We start from the raw sequence: 18,391 nt of genomic DNA, 5'->3' as shown, positions 1-18,391 counted from the left end.
GGAGGCTAGGCCTGGACCCCTGAGTCTGAGGGAGGAGGCTGGGCCTGGACCCCTGGGTCTGAGGGAGGAGGGCTGGGCCTGGACTCCTGGGTCTGAGGGAGGAGGCTGGACCTGGACCCCTGGATCTGAGAGAGGAGGGCTGGGGTCTCGACTCCTGGGTCTGAGGGAGGAGGGCTGGGCCTGGACCCTGGGTCTGAGGGAGGAGGCTGGGCCTGAACTCCTGGGTCTGAGGGAGGAGGCTGGGCCTGAACTCCTGGGTCTGAGGGAGGAGGCTGGGCCTGGACCCCTGGGTCTGAGGGAGGAGGCTGGACCTGGACCCCTGGATCTGAGGGAGGAGGGCTGGGGTCAGGACCCCTGGGTCTGAGGGAGGAGGCTGGACCTGGACCCTGGGTCTGAGGGAGGAGGCTGGGCCTGGATCCTCAGTCTGAGGGAGGAGGGCTGGGCCTGGATCCCTGGCATTCAAGGTCATTTGCGTCCTGCCTCTGTGGGGGATTGGAGCCAGGGATGAAGGTTAGAGATGAACAGGCAGAATGAGATAGGCTTTGCTGGAACTTGAACTCAGATGTCCTCCCCCTACCCTGACTGCTCTCTGTGTGTGCAGTAGCCAGGAAACGAGGCAGCTCAGAGATGGGGAACCCCGGCACAGGTGGATGGACAGTGACGGGCAGACTCCAGGGAGGAGTTCAGTGCCGGAGGCAGCCCCTCTCACAGCACACGGTGGTCGTGGGAGTGGACTAATGAAGAGCAGAGGGGAAAGATGGGATTGTTCCATTTTTGTTTTTATTTATTTGTTTGTAGAGAGAGAGTTTTTGAAGCAGCCTTCTTTGGATGAGGTTGCTGGTCCAGAGCATTTGCACTCCAGCTTCTGGACCCAGTGAGTCTCAAACTGTGACCACCAGCTATGAGAGATTCCAGAGCCAAGACCCTGGGAGGAAGGGGGAGCATGGAGTAAGGGCAAGGATAGTGGGTCTGAGGGAGGAGGCTGGGCCTGGGGTCCTGGGTCTGAGGGAGGAGGCTGGGCCTGGGGTCCTGAGTCTGAGGGAGGAGGGCTGGGCCTGGAGTCCTGAGTCTGAGGGAGGAGGGCTGGGCCTGGGGTCCTGAGTCTGAGGGAGGAGGGCTGGGCCTGGAGTCCTGAGTCTGAGGGAGGAGGGCTGGGCCTGGGGTCCTGAGTCTGAGGGAGGAGGCTGGGCCTGGACCCTGGGTCTGAGGGAGGAGGCTGGGCCTGGGGTCCTGGGTCTGAGGGAAGAAGGGCTGGGCCTGGGGTCCTGGGTCTGAGGGAGGAGGCCTGGGCCTGGGGTCCTGGGTCTGAGGGAGGAGGCCTGGGCCTGGGGTCCTGGGTCTGAGGGAGGAGGCTGGGCCTGGGGTCCTGGGTCTGAGGGAGGAGGCTGGAGACTAGAGTCTTAAGTGTGTGGGAGGAGGGCTGAGGAGGACTTCAGCGTCTGATGGAGGAGGCAGTGAAAGCGCAGGGACAGCTGGTAATGACAGGATGGTAGTGGATATTCAGTTGCCCTGCATCGTTCTCTGGATCCAGTTTTGGTAATAGCACAGGTTTGCGTAGACCCCCGGGTAGCCAGGCATGGCACAACGCTCCATTCCCCAGGACACAAGGCCCTGGAGCTGTTCTCCACACACCAGGGGTCCCCCAGAATCACCCTGTGAGGAGGGGGAATGGGAACAGAATCAGCCACAGAAGTAAGCAGTTAGACACCAGCCCTCCTCACCTCTGACTCCAGCCTCAGACCAGGGTAGTGCTTCCGTCCGCACTGCCCCCACCCCAGGCTCCCTCCATGGATCTGGTGCCCCCACCCCACCCCCACCGTATCTCCAGACGACTCTGTGTCTCTTCACACCCCCTGTCTTTGCCTCTTTCACTGTTAGCTTTGGATTTCCAGAAGTTCCCCCAAATTTCCCTATGTACACACATCACTCTATGCTGCTTCCACAGACCTAAGAAGTTTATTAGACAAAACAGGAAACTGAGGCATAATAGAGTTAAATCCAAAGGAACATGTGACTGCAAGGCAAGGAAACTGGGTGATTCCTGCATGTCTGTGCCCCTGAAGTCCCTTCCAACCACATCCTCTGACTCTTCTGTTACTGAGACACTGGGCCTCACCTGACAGGAGTCCTTTCCGCCTTGGGGAACCCCGGCACAGACCATGCCGGAAGTGATGGTTCCCGGGTAGGCCCGACGGCACACCTCCTCTGACATAATGTCGACATTCACACACTGCAGAGCATTGGGGTACCTGGCTGCGGTGGGGCACAGAAGGGTCACAAGTAGAGAACTACGAACCCAGGGGTCCAGGGTCAGCCTCCTCTCTCGTGCCCAGCTTTGTATTTCCAGGGCGAGGGCTCCTTACCAACGGGGCTGGCTGTGGTTCCCCAGCCTGACACCCGGCAGGGAGTCCCTGGGCTGGCACAGGACGTGGCCACGGCGATGGCCCTCACTGCTCGTCCCATCCGCACCTTCTTCTGCAGCTTTAGCAGCATCAGGTCATTGTTATGGGCCCGGGGTTGGTACTGGGGATGCGGCACCTGGCGAGCCACGCGCACCACCTGCTGAGTCGCTTCCCACCTCCGTAGGTTGTGCTTGCCCAGGGCCACGTGAAGAATCCTGTCCCGCAGACCCCAAGAGTAAATGCTGGTTGAAGTCTGACCACGGAGCATGCTCCAGCCCCATTTTCTTCTGCGGTGATGAATTTCACTCAGAGTCTAACCTGCGTCCCTCTAACTGTGGGCTGAGCACCTTGTGGCCTTCCCTTCTCATGGCCTGGGCATTCTCTCTTTGCTCAACCTCCTTTGACATTCCTTCCTCTTGTGTGCTATACTCAAGAGCAACTTGGAGTTCTTCGCTCCGTTCCTGTGTCCATGCAGGTTTCTGGGGTTTGAGTTCTAAAGAGGCCCATGAGTGAAGCTAGGTCCTTGATGGCAGGGCTCCATACTCTGAACTACGTATGCCTGTCAGTCGCGATTCTTTCCTAGACTCCAAATCACAACCTAGCTTCTGTGTTATGTTCTGTACATGGAACTGCGTTCACAGCTAAACTCCGGGACCCTGGAATTCTATAAGTTATTGACATAAGAGCAAGAGAGATCACTCACGGGCGGGCACAATGGGCAGCAGTGATGACCCACTCGTCCGACAGTAGAACCCCTCCACACAGGAATCTACGCCCAGGACCTGCTTGCAGGGCCACTTGCCATGGCTGGGAGTTCTGGATACATGTGTAGCCACCGATAATTTTATGATCTCCTTGACTCTGGACCATGGCTGGGGGCAGATGGGGTGGGTGGAGTGGGAGAGAAGATGGACAAATGTCTTCTAATCCCCAACTCTGTACCATGCCCAGCAGACAGAGACGCTTCCTTGTGGTCCAACACCTAAACATCCACCTCTTTCTGCTCCCCCAAGTGTGAAATGCATGCATCATTACCCCCAACACAAACGGGATTTCTCTGACCCTCCCTCAACTGACCTCCATGGTTTCTGTTATTGTATTCCTGTCCAACTCATCCAGGGCCTTGCTATAGCGGTTCATGGTTCCGATGAATATTTTTGTTTTTCCATTTTCATATGGTATGCATATGTGTGTATTTGCATATATATGGGCACATGTATGCATGTATATTTATGTGTGTACATGTATGTATTGAGGCCTGAAGGTATGTTGGGAATTTTCCTTGATCATTTTTCCATCTTGTCCATTGAGGCAGAGTCTCTCAGTCCAATCCAGAACTCATTCTTTGGGGCAGTCTCACTAGCCAGCTTCCTTTGGGGATCCCATCTCTGCCTTCCAAAGTTGGAATTCAAGGATGCCCGTCACAAACAGATGCTACTGTGTGGGTTCTGGGGATCTGAACTCTACGCATGCTTGAGTGGCAAGTACTTTACTGCCGAACTCTCCGTGCTCCCCACAGAGTACCACACGCCACTCAGTCCTCCCCACAGAGTACCACACGCCACTCAGTCCTCCCCACAGAGTACCACACGCCACTCAGTCCTCCCCACAGAGTACCACACGCCACTCAGTCCTTCCTCAACACACGAGTTCCTGTGTCCTTCCAAACCTTCCCCCAGACTCCCTCCACCCTTTCATAGTCCACTTTCATCTTCCCGGACACGACCAGAGACAGCCCCATGGGCCTCTTCAGATGGAAGCCACTTGAGGAGTCAGAACCTTCTCGAATTCCTGGTTTCCTCCATTTCCTATAGCTGCTTTCTCTCCAACCCTTTTCCCTGGTATCTCCAAACTTAGAATGAGGGCATGAACTTCTAGTTAAGTGAAGTCCTCAGCTACTCTACTCTCTGCTTTCTCTGTGTATGTAGAACCCAAAGGTGAACCTCAGGTGTCGTCTATCAGGCACCATCCATCTTTTTGTGTTTCTTTTGAGACAGGGCCTCTCAGTGGCCTAGAGCTTGCTGGTTAGGCTAGGCTGGCTGGCCAGCGGGCCCCAGGGGCTCCTGTCTTCTGTCTCCCCAGTGTTGGAATTACAATAGTCCACTGCATTTTTTAAAAGAGTGAGTTCTAGGGGGATCAAACTCAGGCCATTGGTCTACAGGGCTGAGCCATCTTCCAGCCCCTCTGGACTCTTTCTAACCAGGCTGTCTCCAAGAGCATGTTTACACCCCAGAACCCATCCCTAGCTCATCCCAGAGTCTCCAGGGGACCCCGTTGCTCTTACCTAGAGCCAAGGCTTGGAGTACGGTCAGTAGAAGGAACATTCTGGAGCTGAAGGTCCAGGTCTAACAAACGCAGAGAGCAAGTGGAAGAGAAAACCAGAAATAGACTTGGGGCAGTGAGTACCACTCACACTGAGGCCCAGAACCTCGGTGACATGAGGACAGAGCTGAGTGGTAGAGGCCAGAGTCGGAGAGGATGGGGGTCACAGCCTCCTCCGGCTGTGAAGAAATGATGCCTACCAGGCTCCAGTCACTCTGGCTCCTTGCAAGTGTAAAAGAAGCAGGGTGGTGTCTCTTCCAGGACACGCCAGCAAAGCCTTTTATCCCTGGTCTGGGCAGCTGGCCCTGCCCCCCACCGCCCTTCTGACTTTTTTTTTTTATTACCTAGTTTCCATTCCAAGATTCTTTGCTCCCTTCCCTCCCATCTCTGGCCAGAGAAGCAGACACAGTTATTAATGGGAGCCCGCCCAGTGAAAGATGCTATAATCTGGAAAGAATGGGGGGAGGACTGGTCCTGGGCAAGGAGGGTGGGAGAGGTGGCCAGCCCAGTTAAAGAGTGTGCAGTGGACGGGTAAAATCTGGGTAGGGATTCCAAAGATGATACTGGGAAGGGCAGAGAGGAAGATGGATGGATGAATAGATAGATAGATAGATAGATAGATAGATAGATAGATAGACAGACAGACAGAAAGAAAGAAATAGAGACCCAGAAAGAGAAGGAAACAGACCCAGAGACAGGGGCTCAGTGTGTGTGTGTGTGTGTGTGTGTGTGTGTGTGTGTGTGTGTGTGTGTAACTCAGAAAGAGGGACACAGACCCAGAGAAGGCAGGAGAGATGGAAGGTGAGTTGAGGTAAGACTGTAGTGGGCCTTGGAACTGGGGGGTCCCATTGCAATCTGCCCCCCTTGGTCCCTCCCCCAGCCTCTTAAAGTACCTAATGATTATAATTTTTCCCTGGGCCTTGGCAGTCCCATGCCTAGACCACGCGGTGACTCACAGCCTGCAGTCTCTCTCCTCACCCCACCTCATCTTTCTCCTCACCCCACCTCATCTCTCTCCTCACCCCACCTCATCTTTCTCCTCACTCCACCTCATCTTTCTCCTCACCCCACCTCATTTCTCTCCTCACCCCACCTTGCTTCCCAGTGACTTTCTTCCTGGAGAAGCCTGTCTCTCTGGGATGGTGCTTCTCCTGGGCCCATATCTACACACCTGTGGAAATCTGCATGCCTGGCTTTCTCTGAACTATTTCTGCTAACCAGGGACTTCATTCACTGGTTGATCTGAAGGCCCAGCAACGAGATGAGTGTGGAGACACACTCATGCTGAGAGAAAGACTCTCTGATGATACAGGATCATAGGCACAGGGGGGCAGTCCCACTGTGACAGTTCATGCTGGGTTCTGCACAAGGGAAAATGTCGGAGAAACCCACATGCACATGTACACACATTCAGATGGATGCCCTTGAAGGAGCTGTAAGTAAGCTTGGCATGTCTGTCTCTAGGCCTTGTACTGGGATCTAGGTAGGCAGATGTTACTGTTGGGGGAACTGGGGGGACGGCACATGGGTTTCTCCTTCCTACCTGTGAAACTAAGGCTGAGAGTGTAGTCATCTCCGTGAAAAGTTTGAAACACAATAGGATTCCTTTTCACCAGAAGAACACCCTGAGAGGTGGGTATGGTGGCTCACACCGGTAATCCCAGCACTTAAGAGGCTAAGGCAGGAGGATTACCATGAGTTTGAGGCCACCCTGGGTGATATAGTTCCATGCCAGAAGAAGAGGAGGAGGGAGACTAGGAAGAAGAGGAGAAAGAAGAGGAAGAGGCTGCTGGCAAAAGGTTGGAGATGAAGCCATGAAGGAGAGAAGCCTCCATGACCTGCCAGCCCATCAGAGCCTCGTCACAGAAGCACCCTCTTCCTCTTCCCACCAGACTCTGAACTCCCAAGGTTCTCACTCAACTTGCTCAGCATCATTTTGATTTCCACGGCATGGTTACTTAACAATTTGTGATGAATGAATGAATGAGTGAATGCATTAATGAACAAGTTTCAAGCTCACTCTCTGGTGGGGCAGGTCAACAAGAAACTCAATCCTCTTAGAGCCCCAGGCAAGTTCCAGGGTTCTGCAGACAAAGAGGAATTTCCCAGGATGGTGAGTGATGTGAGGAAGCGTAGTGGAGATTGTCAACAGCAGGATGGTGTGCACAGAGGCTGAAAGAGAAGAGAAAGACAGACAAGGGTTAGATGCTGCAGGGGATCAGGTGATGGCCTTATGTGGGGTTCCTAGATGGGAGCATAGGGCACTTCAGTCCTTCATGTTCACAAAGGACTCTGGGAAGGCGTCTGGCTAGAGCCAGTGTTGTGTCAAGGATACCAGAGCATGCGCAGTCAGTCCAACAGGAAGAAGGAGCATCATGGAGACCCATGGAAGCCCACAACTTGGAGGGCAAGGAGGAGCAACCTGGGGGCTCAGAAGGAGCAGTGAGGGAGCCAGGAGGATGATGAGGAAGAGAGAAGTGTCCTGGGAGCTGAGACACGTTGTTTAGTCACCTGTTGTACAGAAGGTGTAGTTCATGTGTGGAGTGTGCACACATGTGGGTGCACATGGCTGTGTGCAGGGGAGGCTGGAGGAGGATGTCTGGTGTCCTTCTCTATTGCTCTCTTTCTATTCCTTTCAGGGAGGGCTTCTCACTGAGCCTGGTGCTAGGCTCACAGCCATCAAGTCCCCGAGGGCCTCTTGTCTTCACCACCAAATCACTGGAGTTACGGGCTTGCATGCAGCCAAACCTGGGGTTTTAGTGTGGATATTGGAAGTTTGAACTCAGATACTCATGCTTGAGCATCCAGCCATCAGCATGGAACCATCTCCTCACCACCACCCGAGCGTTTTACCTGCATGTGTGTGTACATATCACACGTGTTCCTGGTGACCACAGAGGTCAGAAGAGGGCATTGGATCCCAGGAACTGGAATTTCAGATAGTTGTGGGCCACTATGTAGGGCCCAGGAACTGAACCTGGGTCTTCTGCAAGAGCAGTAAGTGTTCTTAACTGCTGAGCCATCTCTCCAGCCCAGCTCTGAAACACTGTTAAATGGGGTAGTGGCCTTGGAGGACAAGGACAGCAAAGAGACATCTTTGGGAATGAAGGGTTTGAAAGGTGTGTGGGGTGGGGAAGAGTTGAGGGAAGCTGTGAAGGGAGAAGAGGAAGGAACAACTGCTGTCTGGAAGACAGAGAGAGCAGTACTGCCCTGTGCCTTTTCCTCTCGGCTGCTTTTCAGGACATGTCAGTGGGACTGTGTGTCCACAATGTTGTGTTCCCTCAGCGTCACCCAACTTGCTCACAGGCTTTGCTTCTCTCTCTCTCTTCCTCCCTCTCTCCTCCCTCCCTCTGTCCCTTCCTTCCTGTGTGTGTGATGTATGTATGTGTGTAAGCTAAGCTTGTAAGCTGATGTGTAAGCTGTGATGTTGAGTGTCTTCCTCGATTACTCTCCAACTTACTCCTTTAAAAAGTATGCTTGTGTGTGTGTGTGTGTGTGTGTGTGTGTGTGTGTGTGTGTGTGTGAAGGTGCATGTGTGGAACTCAGAGGACAACTTATAGGATTTAGTTCTCTTCTTCCGCCATGCGGGGATCTGGAGATGGAACTCAGGTGGTCAGCTTTGGCAGCAAGGGCCTTGATCCACTGAGCCACCTCACCGGCTCCACCCCTGGTTTTTAGAGATGGCTTTGTCTTCCTGCTTCAGCTGTGCAAGTGCTGGAGCTACAGATGTGCTCCACCATGCCCAGCTTTCCCAGCTGTGTTCTTCTTATTTTCATCTTGAGATAGGGTATCATGTGGCCCAGGTTGGCCTCAAATTTCCTCAGCAGCAGAGGATGACCTTGAACATTCTGATCTTTTGGCCTCCACCTCCTGAATTCTGGGATTTCAGGCATATGCCACCATGCCTGGTTTATCTGGTGCTGGGGATGAAACCCAGGGCTTCATGCCTGCTAGACGGGCGCGTGCTAGACAGGTGCAGGCTAGACAGGCGCAGGCTAGACGGGCGCAGACCAGACGGGCGCAGGCTAGACGGGCGCGTGCTAGACGGGCGCGTGCTAGACGGGCACTCTACCCACTGAGTCCTCCCGCTCCGCTCTTTATGCAGGCTAGCATCTTCCTTCCCGCTCTTTCTAGTCTCCAACCTACCTATCTTTCCTCTGCCTCAGTGCTTTGAACTAACATTTACTTAAGCACTACTGTGTATCTAGCCACCATGATTCCAGGCACCAGGGGCATAGCAATGAACAAAATTGGCCAAATAAGAGAAAAATCCCTATCTTGGATTCTGAAAGGAAACAAAAATAAATGCAGTATGTAGTTACAATTGTGTGTCATATATTAAGAGACTACATGGAAAGAAGCAGGGGCTGGAGAGATGCCTCAGAGGTAAGAGTGAGTACTTCTCTTGCGGAGGACTGGAGTTTGATTCCCAGCACCCACTTCAGGCTGCTCACAGCTCCAGCTCCAACACCCCCTTCTGTTTTTAGGGCACTTTACTCATGTGCACACACACAAACAGAAACACCTATCTACACATAATAAAAATACAATAAAAGCAAATCCTTTTTAAATGGAAGCTCTGGGGTAGAAGGGTCTGGCAGATGTGAGACCACGGAGAGGCCAGTCAGTATGTCTGGAAGAGAATGGAAACCAAAGGGTGTGTATGTCCCGGAAAGTCTGTAGACATTACCTCATGTTGGGATTACAGATTGGGAAACTGAGGCTGATTGAGAGGAAATGGCATGTTTACTTATCTGAGGAAAGAAGGAGGCAGTGTGCAAAACCCACAACTGTACTGAATCTTTCTTCTGCCCCTTGGGGCAGCTGCGGACTTCATCAGCACATCTGCTTATGTGACCAATAGGATTTCATGCCACGATGAGCAAATTAACCCACTGGCTCCTTCCCTACCTGCGTGAGAACTGAAACATCCCAGTGTGGCTCTGACCTTTTGTTGTACTAGACAAGGAAGTCAAGATGAAGTCAGCTCCCTTGTCCAGGGTTGCACAAAGCTGTGTAGCCACACGGTGATCCGAACCTAGATGAAGGCTCTTCCCCGCTGTAGTTGGGAAACACTCAAGTGGATGGTACAGCTGGCTAAGTGGTGAGATTAGTCCCAGACAAGAGGAAGTACGCCTCTTCCATTGTCCAGAGAGGAAGAGGGAAGGGTGAGGTTATGTGTGGGCTGTGGGTCAGGTGGCAGGAAGTGGAGGATATACCTGTCTAGTGGCTTGATTTTCTTTCTTTCTTTCTTTCTTTCTTTCTTTCTTTCTTTCTTTCTTCCTTTCTTTCTTTCTTTCTTTCTTTCTTTCTTTCTTTCTTTCTTTCCTTCTTCCTTCCTTCCTTTCTTCCTTCCTTCCTTTCTTTCTTTCTTCCTTCCTTTCTTTTTTTCTTTCTTTCTTTCTTCCTTCCTTCCTTTCTTTTTTTCTTTCTTCCTTCCTTCCTTTCTTTTTTCTTTCTTTCTTTCTTTCTTTCTTTCTTTCTTTCTTTCTTTCTTTCTTTCTTTCTTTTTTTCTTTCTGAGAGACCTCATCTTCAGGGCCACACACACTCAGGTGAGGTGGAAAGTACTGGAAATGACTGGGAATTGGTGCCCATGTTACTGCATGGGGCACTGTTTTGGTAAGTGACTAGAACAAGGAGGCCAAGAAGGCACCTGCAGGATGGATGCTGAGCCACGGATGCTGAGCCACGGATGCTGAGTCAGGAGAGCTAAAGGTGGTCAGAGGCTAGGGCAGAGGAAGAAGTGAAGACAGGAGATCTTGGTGGCGAGACCTGCCTTGGGAGGGTCAGGTGTCTTGGGGTGGAAGAACAGCTATGGTTGAGTCATCCACAGCACCCACTGGCAGTGTCCCTCAGAGGGAGTCCTTCCTGAAGTAGGACTTCCTGTGGCCCAGCTGGGCTATGGAAAAGGGTATCAGGGGAGGCAGTCTGTGGCCATGGGAAGACTATGGACCTCAAAAGCTGGTAGGACCTCTCTCTCTGGGCTCCTGACCTCATGTTGCATAGTGCTGGGCTAGGCAGTCTCTGAATGACACATCTTGACACCCCCAGCTTCCCAAGGTTCCTGCTTGATTGTTGGAGACAGGGTCCCAAGACTGGTTTTGAACTCTCTGCATAGCTTGGGCTTCTGACTTCCTGCTTCCCCATCCCAATTGCTTGGATCACAGATGTGATTCTTCCCACCCCCTTTTTTTTCAGGGGTAGGCTTCTTCCTTAGACATGCTGACACATATTTTGCAGGTGAGGAGACAGATTGAATACCAGCCCTCCTGACTCAATGTCTCTCTCTGGCTTCAGAACTCATGTGACTCTTTGGTTACCCAGGCAAAAGAAGAATCTATGGAGTCCAAAAGAGGGCATTAGATTTCCTGGAACTGGAGTTATAGGTGGTTGTAAGGCGCTTGAGGTCAGTGCCAGGAACCCAACTCTGGTCCTCTGGAAGAGCAGCAGGTGCTCTTAATCACTGAGCCGCCTCTCCAGCCCCATCTGTAGATGTTTCTAAGTCAGCATCCATAGCCACTGGTGCCTGCTGACACCAGGCATCCTTGATGGCAGTGGACCTCCTCTATCCCTCCATCTCCGCTACCTCCCATTATTTCTGTTGAAGCTCTGCGGTCCATCAGAAACCAACCAGCTGCGCAGGTCAAAAGCTGGGAGTGGCCCCCAACTCCTGCCCACACTCCCTGCCTCCCGCCCACATCCCCCCCTGCCACACTGGCAAGTCCCTTGATGTTAGCTCCAGATCAGAGAGCAGAGGATCCACCCACTTAGCCCCTCTCAGCCCCTTCCATCCAGCACAAGTTGCATGGCACACAAACTGGTCTCCGCTTTCCATGCTCACTCAACCCCCTGCCACGCATGTCAACCCATTCTCCACATAGCACTGTGGTCGTAAAACCCAGGAACAGCACATTGTCAAAACCCATCCAAGTCCATAATGGAACTGTAATAAATTCCAAGTGTCCCTAGGCAATCAGCATCCTTCCAGACTCACCTTTCACCACGTCCTCCGCCTTAGACCCCTATGCTTCTTTGATGTTCTTAACATGGTTGGTGTCTTCCTACCTCAGGGACCTTGTCATTGCTGTTCCCTCTCCCTGGACATACTCGCCACCACCCTGCCCATGCCATCTCCCGATCCCCTTCTCTGAACTGAGTGTTCTCTTCCTGTCTCTGTCTTTATTGGTCTCCTTCCTGTGTCTTGTTTTAATCTGTTTTATGTGTTTATTTCCTTGTGCTCTCTCTCTTCTCTGTCTCTCTCTCTCTCTCTCTCTCTCTGTCTCTCTCTCTCTCTCTCTCTCACACACACACACACACACATCACTGTTTAATATTCTTCATGTTTTATTAATTTAATTTAATTCTCATTCAGAATACAAGTCTGTCTTCAACAACTTGAGTGTCAACTCTGATGAGGAAAATGTTCACCCACTTAAGCCTGTGCAGCCTCCATGAGAAACCTCATGAAGGGAAGGGATGTGTCTCCCAGAGGATTCGTGAGGGCAGGTACCTTGCCTACCTGGTCCACTGCTGAATCTCCAGTATCTAATCTGGTGCCTGGTGCATGTGATGGGATTATATGGATCACAATGAATGAGTGACACTGTCTTCACACCTAATTCTAGGACTTCTGCACCCATAATTCCTTTCTCTTTAGACCTGAAGTTTGTCTCATTACTCAGCTCTGAGACAGGGCACAGCTGGAAAAGGCTGTGGAATAATCGCCGGGAAAGCCCATTTCTTGCTGGTCAAGCCCCTGCTAGGAGATAATGCTTCTGAACTCGGGGCACAGGATACTAGAATTAGGAAGACCCCCCCCACCACATTAAAAACGAATACAGGGTACTTTATGTTTCAACAGGGGTTGTTTTCCAAAGCCATAGGCTTCCTCAGGGATACCTGACTCTTCCTCCTGCCTTCCTGCCTCCGCAAGCCACTGTCCTTTCAAAGACCCTGAGGAAGTCCCCTGAGTGGGAAATCTGTTTGGTCTTCCTATTAGGAGGGGTGCCTCTTGAATTTATATTGTCTTTTAAAGGATTTATATTAAAGTGTGTGTGTGTGTGTGTGTGTGTGTGTGTGCATGTGAGTACAGGTGCCTTCAGAGGCCAGAAGAGGGCATCAGATCTCCTGGAGCTGGAGTTACAGGTGTTGTTAACTACCCAATGTAGGCGTTTAGAACAAAACTCAGGTCCCCTGCAAGGGCAGAAGATGCTCCCAGTGGATGTGCCATCTCTCAAGCCCGTATTTACAGCCTTTGAATTCACACAGAAGTTTTTAAAGTTTTAAAACTCACCTAGTCTCAGAAGGATTCTTGGTGAGAGGTTCTTTATGCCCTTGTCGCTGTTCGTCATCACCAAGCCCTCCACCCTCTCAAGCTCAGATCCTCAGCCTACGTGGGGGCCCCAGCCCCAGTTCCCTGGCCTCTCCCGGGAAACTTTTTGTCTCTGGACAGGGTCTCGTATAGCCAGGCTAGCCTCTACCTTACCACGTAGCCGAGGATGCCCTTAAACTCATGATCCTCTGCTCTGCTTCCCCAGCACCGGGATTACAGCTGTGTGGACCACTACACCCGGTTTACGCAGTGCTGGGGATGGAGACCAGGGCTCCATACACGCCAAGCAAGCAATGTACCCACTGAGCCCCAGCCTAGCCCTGTCTGCTGTGAACCTTTCCTGGGAAGCCCTGTCCCCTTTCTAGGGCAGCATCCTACCTCCCGTACCTGGAACAATGCTTCTCCACAGGGACAGGCATCTCCTGAGTTGTGCACTCAGGTCTACCACCATTCTACCAGGCAGTTTCCTCTCTTGTCCCCTTCCTGGCCTCAGTCTTACTCAGCTCCTGGATCAATGACACACCACACTGAGCTGGGTGCCCCACCTCTCGACTGTCCGTGTCCCTCTGAACCCTCACAATGGCACCAGTGGCGTGTAACCCTCTGGTCCCAACCTGTCAGTGCCTGTCCCTGCTTCCCCACCAGAGGGAGAGCCCACCGAGGGCAGGGGCCAGAGCTGACTCAGATATTTCCCCACCACCCTAGGCTGGGCACACTGGGAGCTGTCAGGAAATGCCTGCAATCCAGATCCTTATCTTTCCCCTGCTGGGAGAGCTGCAGGGCTTGCTTCTGCATCTCCTGCCTGCCCCTCACCTCTCTCCTCCAGCCTCAGATTTCAGGCTAGCCATTCCCTCTGCCAGCAACACTTTCCTGCAGTCAGCAAAGCACTCTGACCCACTTTACATGGTTCTGTGCTGGGGCAGGGCTCTCTCCCCGAGGCCACCCCTTTTCTGCTTAAATGGACAGGACACAGTCCCCACTGACACCCCTCAGCACCAGACTGCTGCAGAATATTGTGCCATGTACCCCTCCCTCTCTTCTCCCTCTTCATTTCTTTCCAGCTCTCTCCTTCTCTGGCCTTTGTCCAGAGCAGCTTCTGCAGTTTGCTGCATCACAGGTCTCACACTGAGTCTGAGCAAGGCATGGACACAAGCATCTTTGTGTGAACTTCTCCAGTTCCAGGGCTTTCTAGATTTGGAGGCCGGTGCTGCCTGGGCTCAGGCTGGAAACCCAGCTTCGGGGGCAAGGCCACCTGGTGAGCAGATGTAGTCACAGCGCCCTCTTGTGGTCAAATCTGGATACAGCGCCTTCTAACAGTAGAAGCCCGGGGGAGGGCAAAGTCCCAGGGACGCCCTGCTGTGTATGCATCAGGAAGCAGGTCCTCCGGATCCCAGAGTAAGGATCAAGAGCCCCTGCCCCCTCCCCGAGTCACTGCTATGTGACTCTGGGAAAGTTACTTGGCTGGGTTGCACGTTCATCTACCATAAAGTATTAAACATACATGACTCTCATATTCCTGCACTAACAAGGGAGGAACGCCTTCTTGGCACTAGGCCAGCCCCACAAACACACAAGCGTGGAGCTGTACAGTCTACCTGGAGAATATTCAGCTCCGCCTACCCCAGTCCCTCATCCCCACTTCTTATCCACAGCTGCTTCTCTTTTAGCAGCCAAGCGATTTTCAGAAAGTGGTCGTTGGATGGACTCCCGGAATAGAAGCCCTCGGAAGACTGGCCTTCACTGTTAGAATAAAACCCAAGTATTCGACTGCACACACCTGGTCCAGCTCCGATGTGGCTAATGGAACCCCCTGCTGGATCCCTGGAAGGGATCAAGGTTATTCCCATACCCTGGCTGCTGAATTGGCAGTTCCCTCCTCCAGAGGGAGCTCTTCCCCAAGAAATCTTTGAGATTCGTCCCCCTTACTTTATGTGGGTCCTGCTTCTTCCTCCCTTCCTCTATTCTACTTAAAACAAACAAACCTTTATGCTGGATCTGTAGCTCGGAGATAGACTCTCTAGAATCCCCAGGAGGTGTGGCTCAGTGGTAGAGCCCCTGCCTAGGTCTCCAGTGAGGGGCTGGGGGTGTGGCTCAGCATGTTAGGCCCTTCATTCAATCTCCAGCAAAATCATCCTGAGTGAGGTAACCCAAACCCAGAAAGACAATCATGGTATGTACTCACTCATAAGTGGATTCTAGATATAAAATAAAGAACAATCAGACTACAACCCACAGAACCATGGAGGCTATATGTGTATATATATATATATATATATATATATATATATATATATATATATATATATATATATATATATATATATATGGAGGTCCCTAGGACAACTGTGGCTTATAATAAATTTTGGTTTTACTCAATTACTGAGCAAGCCTCAATGAAACATCTCACTATTAAGATAAGAATACATACTCTATCAAGCTGATAATAGAAAAATTAATTAATTTTAAACAATAAAAATAAAATTTTGAAATATTAAACAAACAAACATTTTACTAAAGTTAAAAAAAGGGAGAACTAGGGACTCATCATTCTTTTCCACATTCTATTCTTTCCCTTGTTTTATATATTTCAAATTTTTTTAGCGGTGGATTCTGCTGGAGTTTATCGGTGGATTCTGCTGGAGGATCCGATGCAGATAAACACTGGAGGGCTCCTGTTGCAAATCACCCTCTGGAGCGATGGAAAGATCTTTCTACTAGCACATGGAGGAGACCCGATCTAGTGTTGGTGTGGCCCCTGGGTTCTGTTTATGTCTTTCCTCTGCACAATGAGGTTCCTCTTTGGATTCCTGAGCACTGAACGCGCCCTGTGGCTGCTGCTGAACCCCAACATGACAGAGACCTAATGGGTCTTCATGAAAAAATCTACCCTTCTGATGCCAATGGAGATTGAGAGCCCAATATGGCCAGCTTTGGCAAGCATTAATGTAAGCCTAAGAACTGTAGCCATGAGATTGGATTCTCCAGAAGAGCTGCCAGCTAAAGTCATGCTGGGATCAAGAAAAACGGGCCTTGGTGGTTCATGTTACTGGAGTTGTATCCATGCCAGTGGATGTCCACACAATCCAGAAGAGAATTTGACATTGCTGCTGCCACTGTTGCTGTTATAACAATGGTGCACACCACCGCTACTGTTTCTGGGATTACCATTTCATAATTGCTTACTACAGCTAGCACAGTGGAGACCCTAGCAACAGAAGTAGCAACTGGGCTGGAGAGATGGCTTAGAGGTTAAGAACACTGGCTGCTCTTCCAAAGGTCCTGAGTTCAATTCCCAGCAACCACATGGTGGCTCACAACTATTGGTAATGAGATGAGATCTGGTGCCCTCTTCTGGCCTGCAGGGATATGTGCAGACAGAACACTGTATACAAAATAAATAAATAAATAAATAAATATTTTTTTAAAAAAGTAGCTACCACAGTTAATCTTTCATTCTATTGGGCATGATAAATTTAATTCAATAGTTATATACATCTCAACTGGCTTTGAAAATTATAAATTTATAAACTCAAGTTCCAGTTGCTTTTGGAATACTATCTTACAAGGACTCCAACGTACAGTATGGCTCGTTAAGGAAGGGAATGGCTCAGTTGCCTTTAGCCTACTGGCTATGGGTGAGATAGGACCTCTGTTGGTCTTTTCTGTATCGAACACACAGATTGCAAGCCCAGTGCCACTTTGAGATCTTTGGCAGCAATTAACTATGCAGCTCACACACGATTGAGCCTGTATGATAATGAGTACTCAGAGACGGGTAATGCCTGGGGGGCACTCACCAACCTAAGATAGAGCACCTGTGTGGCCTGGGCAGGAGTCTCCATGATGGGTAAGGTGACCTGCTGACATCCCATGCAACCCAAGTCAGAAGCTCATTTTTTAATAAAAGGGGGACCTGTAGGTCTCTGGCCCCCGTTTTGGGTTAACTGTTGCCTTGCTTGTGGACCTTGACCTTGATATCCTCCCTATGCTAATTCCCTGCCAGGTTCCACCCTCCTGAATGCTTAAGGGAAGTTCCTTGTCTGTGTATCCTGAATAATGGGCGTTAACAGCTTAGATGCAAGATTGTAAAACATCAGTAGCGAACTTCTGCCCTCCGGGGTCCTCCCATTGTGCTGTAAGCCTGTATTTAAGACCTCCTACCCCCTTTAAGAAATGACATTCGACATTTAAAATTAATATATATATATATATATATATATATATATATATATATATAATTGAATGAATACTGTGAATGTAATCTATGACTACCACAAATGTGGTTAATATCATGAGTGTAATTAATGAATATCATGAGTGTAATTTAAAAAATAAATAAATAAAAATTTAAAAAAAAGAAAAAAAAAAAGAAAAAGTGGCAGTCACAATGGCCCAGTATTTATTTGTATATTGTCCTTTTCTCCCAGGATGTAAATGCCTGGAGGGAGGGGCTCCTATCTCTGCCCACTGCAGCTTCCTGGCACCTAGAGGATCAGACAAAGGAATGTCCAATATTTGCTGAATGAACAATTGACATGGTACTTAATAAGCCCCGGGGAACTGGAGGAGGCAAGGCATCCATTTCTGCCTTTCAGGCCTATCTTCATTAGCAAACTGGGTACCTACTAAGTTCATGAAGTCAACAGGTCACTTCCATGAGGACAGGACTGCAAAGACTAAGGCACCCTCTGTCCAGGGTTCGGGGAGGATCAGGGAAGGCTTCTAGTACTCTAGTGCAGGAGACGTTAGCTCTCGAGAAGCCAGGTCACACCTGGACGGGAGACTGGCGCCACCACGTCTCTTGGGGAAGTTTCCTCGGCCTCTCAATTTCCTATACGGCAGGGCAACACCCAGAAGCCTGCAGCCCCCTGGTGGCCAATCCTAAAATGCAGCCCCAAGCTGGACATGGTTGGCCAGCTCCTTTGACCACTGGACTCTGATCTCTCCAGAGATCTGATGGGGTGAAGGCAAGCCAGTTCTATTCTCACAGGAGGAAACGGTAGATTAGAGAGGTTAAGACAGGGACCTGGCTCAAGTTCTGTCTACAGAGTCCAGGCTTGGAGTGCCTTCCTCACCCACAAGGCAGTCACCCTCCCACAAGAGATACCAGGAGTAGGCAAGGGCTGGTGACAGCCCCCGTGGCCTTCCAGCTGAGTGACCAATAGCCATGTACAACCATGAGGTTGCCATAGGAAAGAAACAAGAAGGTACCTATAAGACCACAAAGCAAAGCTTAAAACGAAGCTCCTAGAAAGCATGTGTATGTTGAAGACACGCATGCTCACTCTGTTAGGTTTCCATTGCTGCGGTAAAACATCATGACCAAAAGCATC

At 50.7% G+C, this 18,391-nt stretch overlaps 1 protein-coding gene across 1 annotated transcript; it reads right to left on the bottom strand.

Moving 5' to 3' along the window:
- Positions 1-1,331: 1,331 nt before the first annotated feature.
- On the bottom strand, positions 1,332-5,323 carry Klk14 (kallikrein related peptidase 14). The gene is made up of 5 exons (XM_028858289.2): positions 4,687-5,323; positions 3,106-3,274; positions 2,364-2,617; positions 2,117-2,253; positions 1,332-1,653 (listed from the first exon to the last, which is right to left on the bottom strand). Exons 1-5 carry the CDS (start codon positions 4,724-4,726, stop codon positions 1,501-1,503), a joined length of 753 nt encoding a protein of 250 aa, XP_028714122.1. The 5' UTR covers positions 4,727-5,323; the 3' UTR covers positions 1,332-1,500.
- Between the last annotated feature and the right edge of the window lie 13,068 nt (positions 5,324-18,391).

The sequence above is a fragment of the Peromyscus leucopus genome, chromosome 1, assembly GCF_004664715.2.
Source record: "Peromyscus leucopus breed LL Stock chromosome 1, UCI_PerLeu_2.1, whole genome shotgun sequence".
NCBI classification, from domain to species: Eukaryota; Metazoa; Chordata; class Mammalia; order Rodentia; family Cricetidae; genus Peromyscus; species Peromyscus leucopus.
Note: the sequence above shows the minus strand (reverse complement) of the source record. Positions and strands in the feature narration are given on the sequence as shown.

What these genes read in the sequence shown, in the direction of transcription:
- Klk14 (XM_028858289.2), bottom strand. Translation starts at nt 4,726, where the DNA reads ATGTTCCTTCTACTGACCGTACTCCAAGCCTTGGCTCTAG. An exon ending in ACTCCAAGCCTTGGCTCTAG is followed by an intron (nt 3,275 to 4,686) that starts GTAAGAGCAACG and finishes ATCTGCCCCCAG; the next exon opens with CCATGGTCCAGAGTCAAGGA. An exon ending in AACCACAGCCAGCCCCGTTG is followed by an intron (nt 2,254 to 2,363) that starts GTAAGGAGCCCT and finishes GCCCCACCGCAG; the next exon opens with CCAGGTACCCCAATGCTCTG.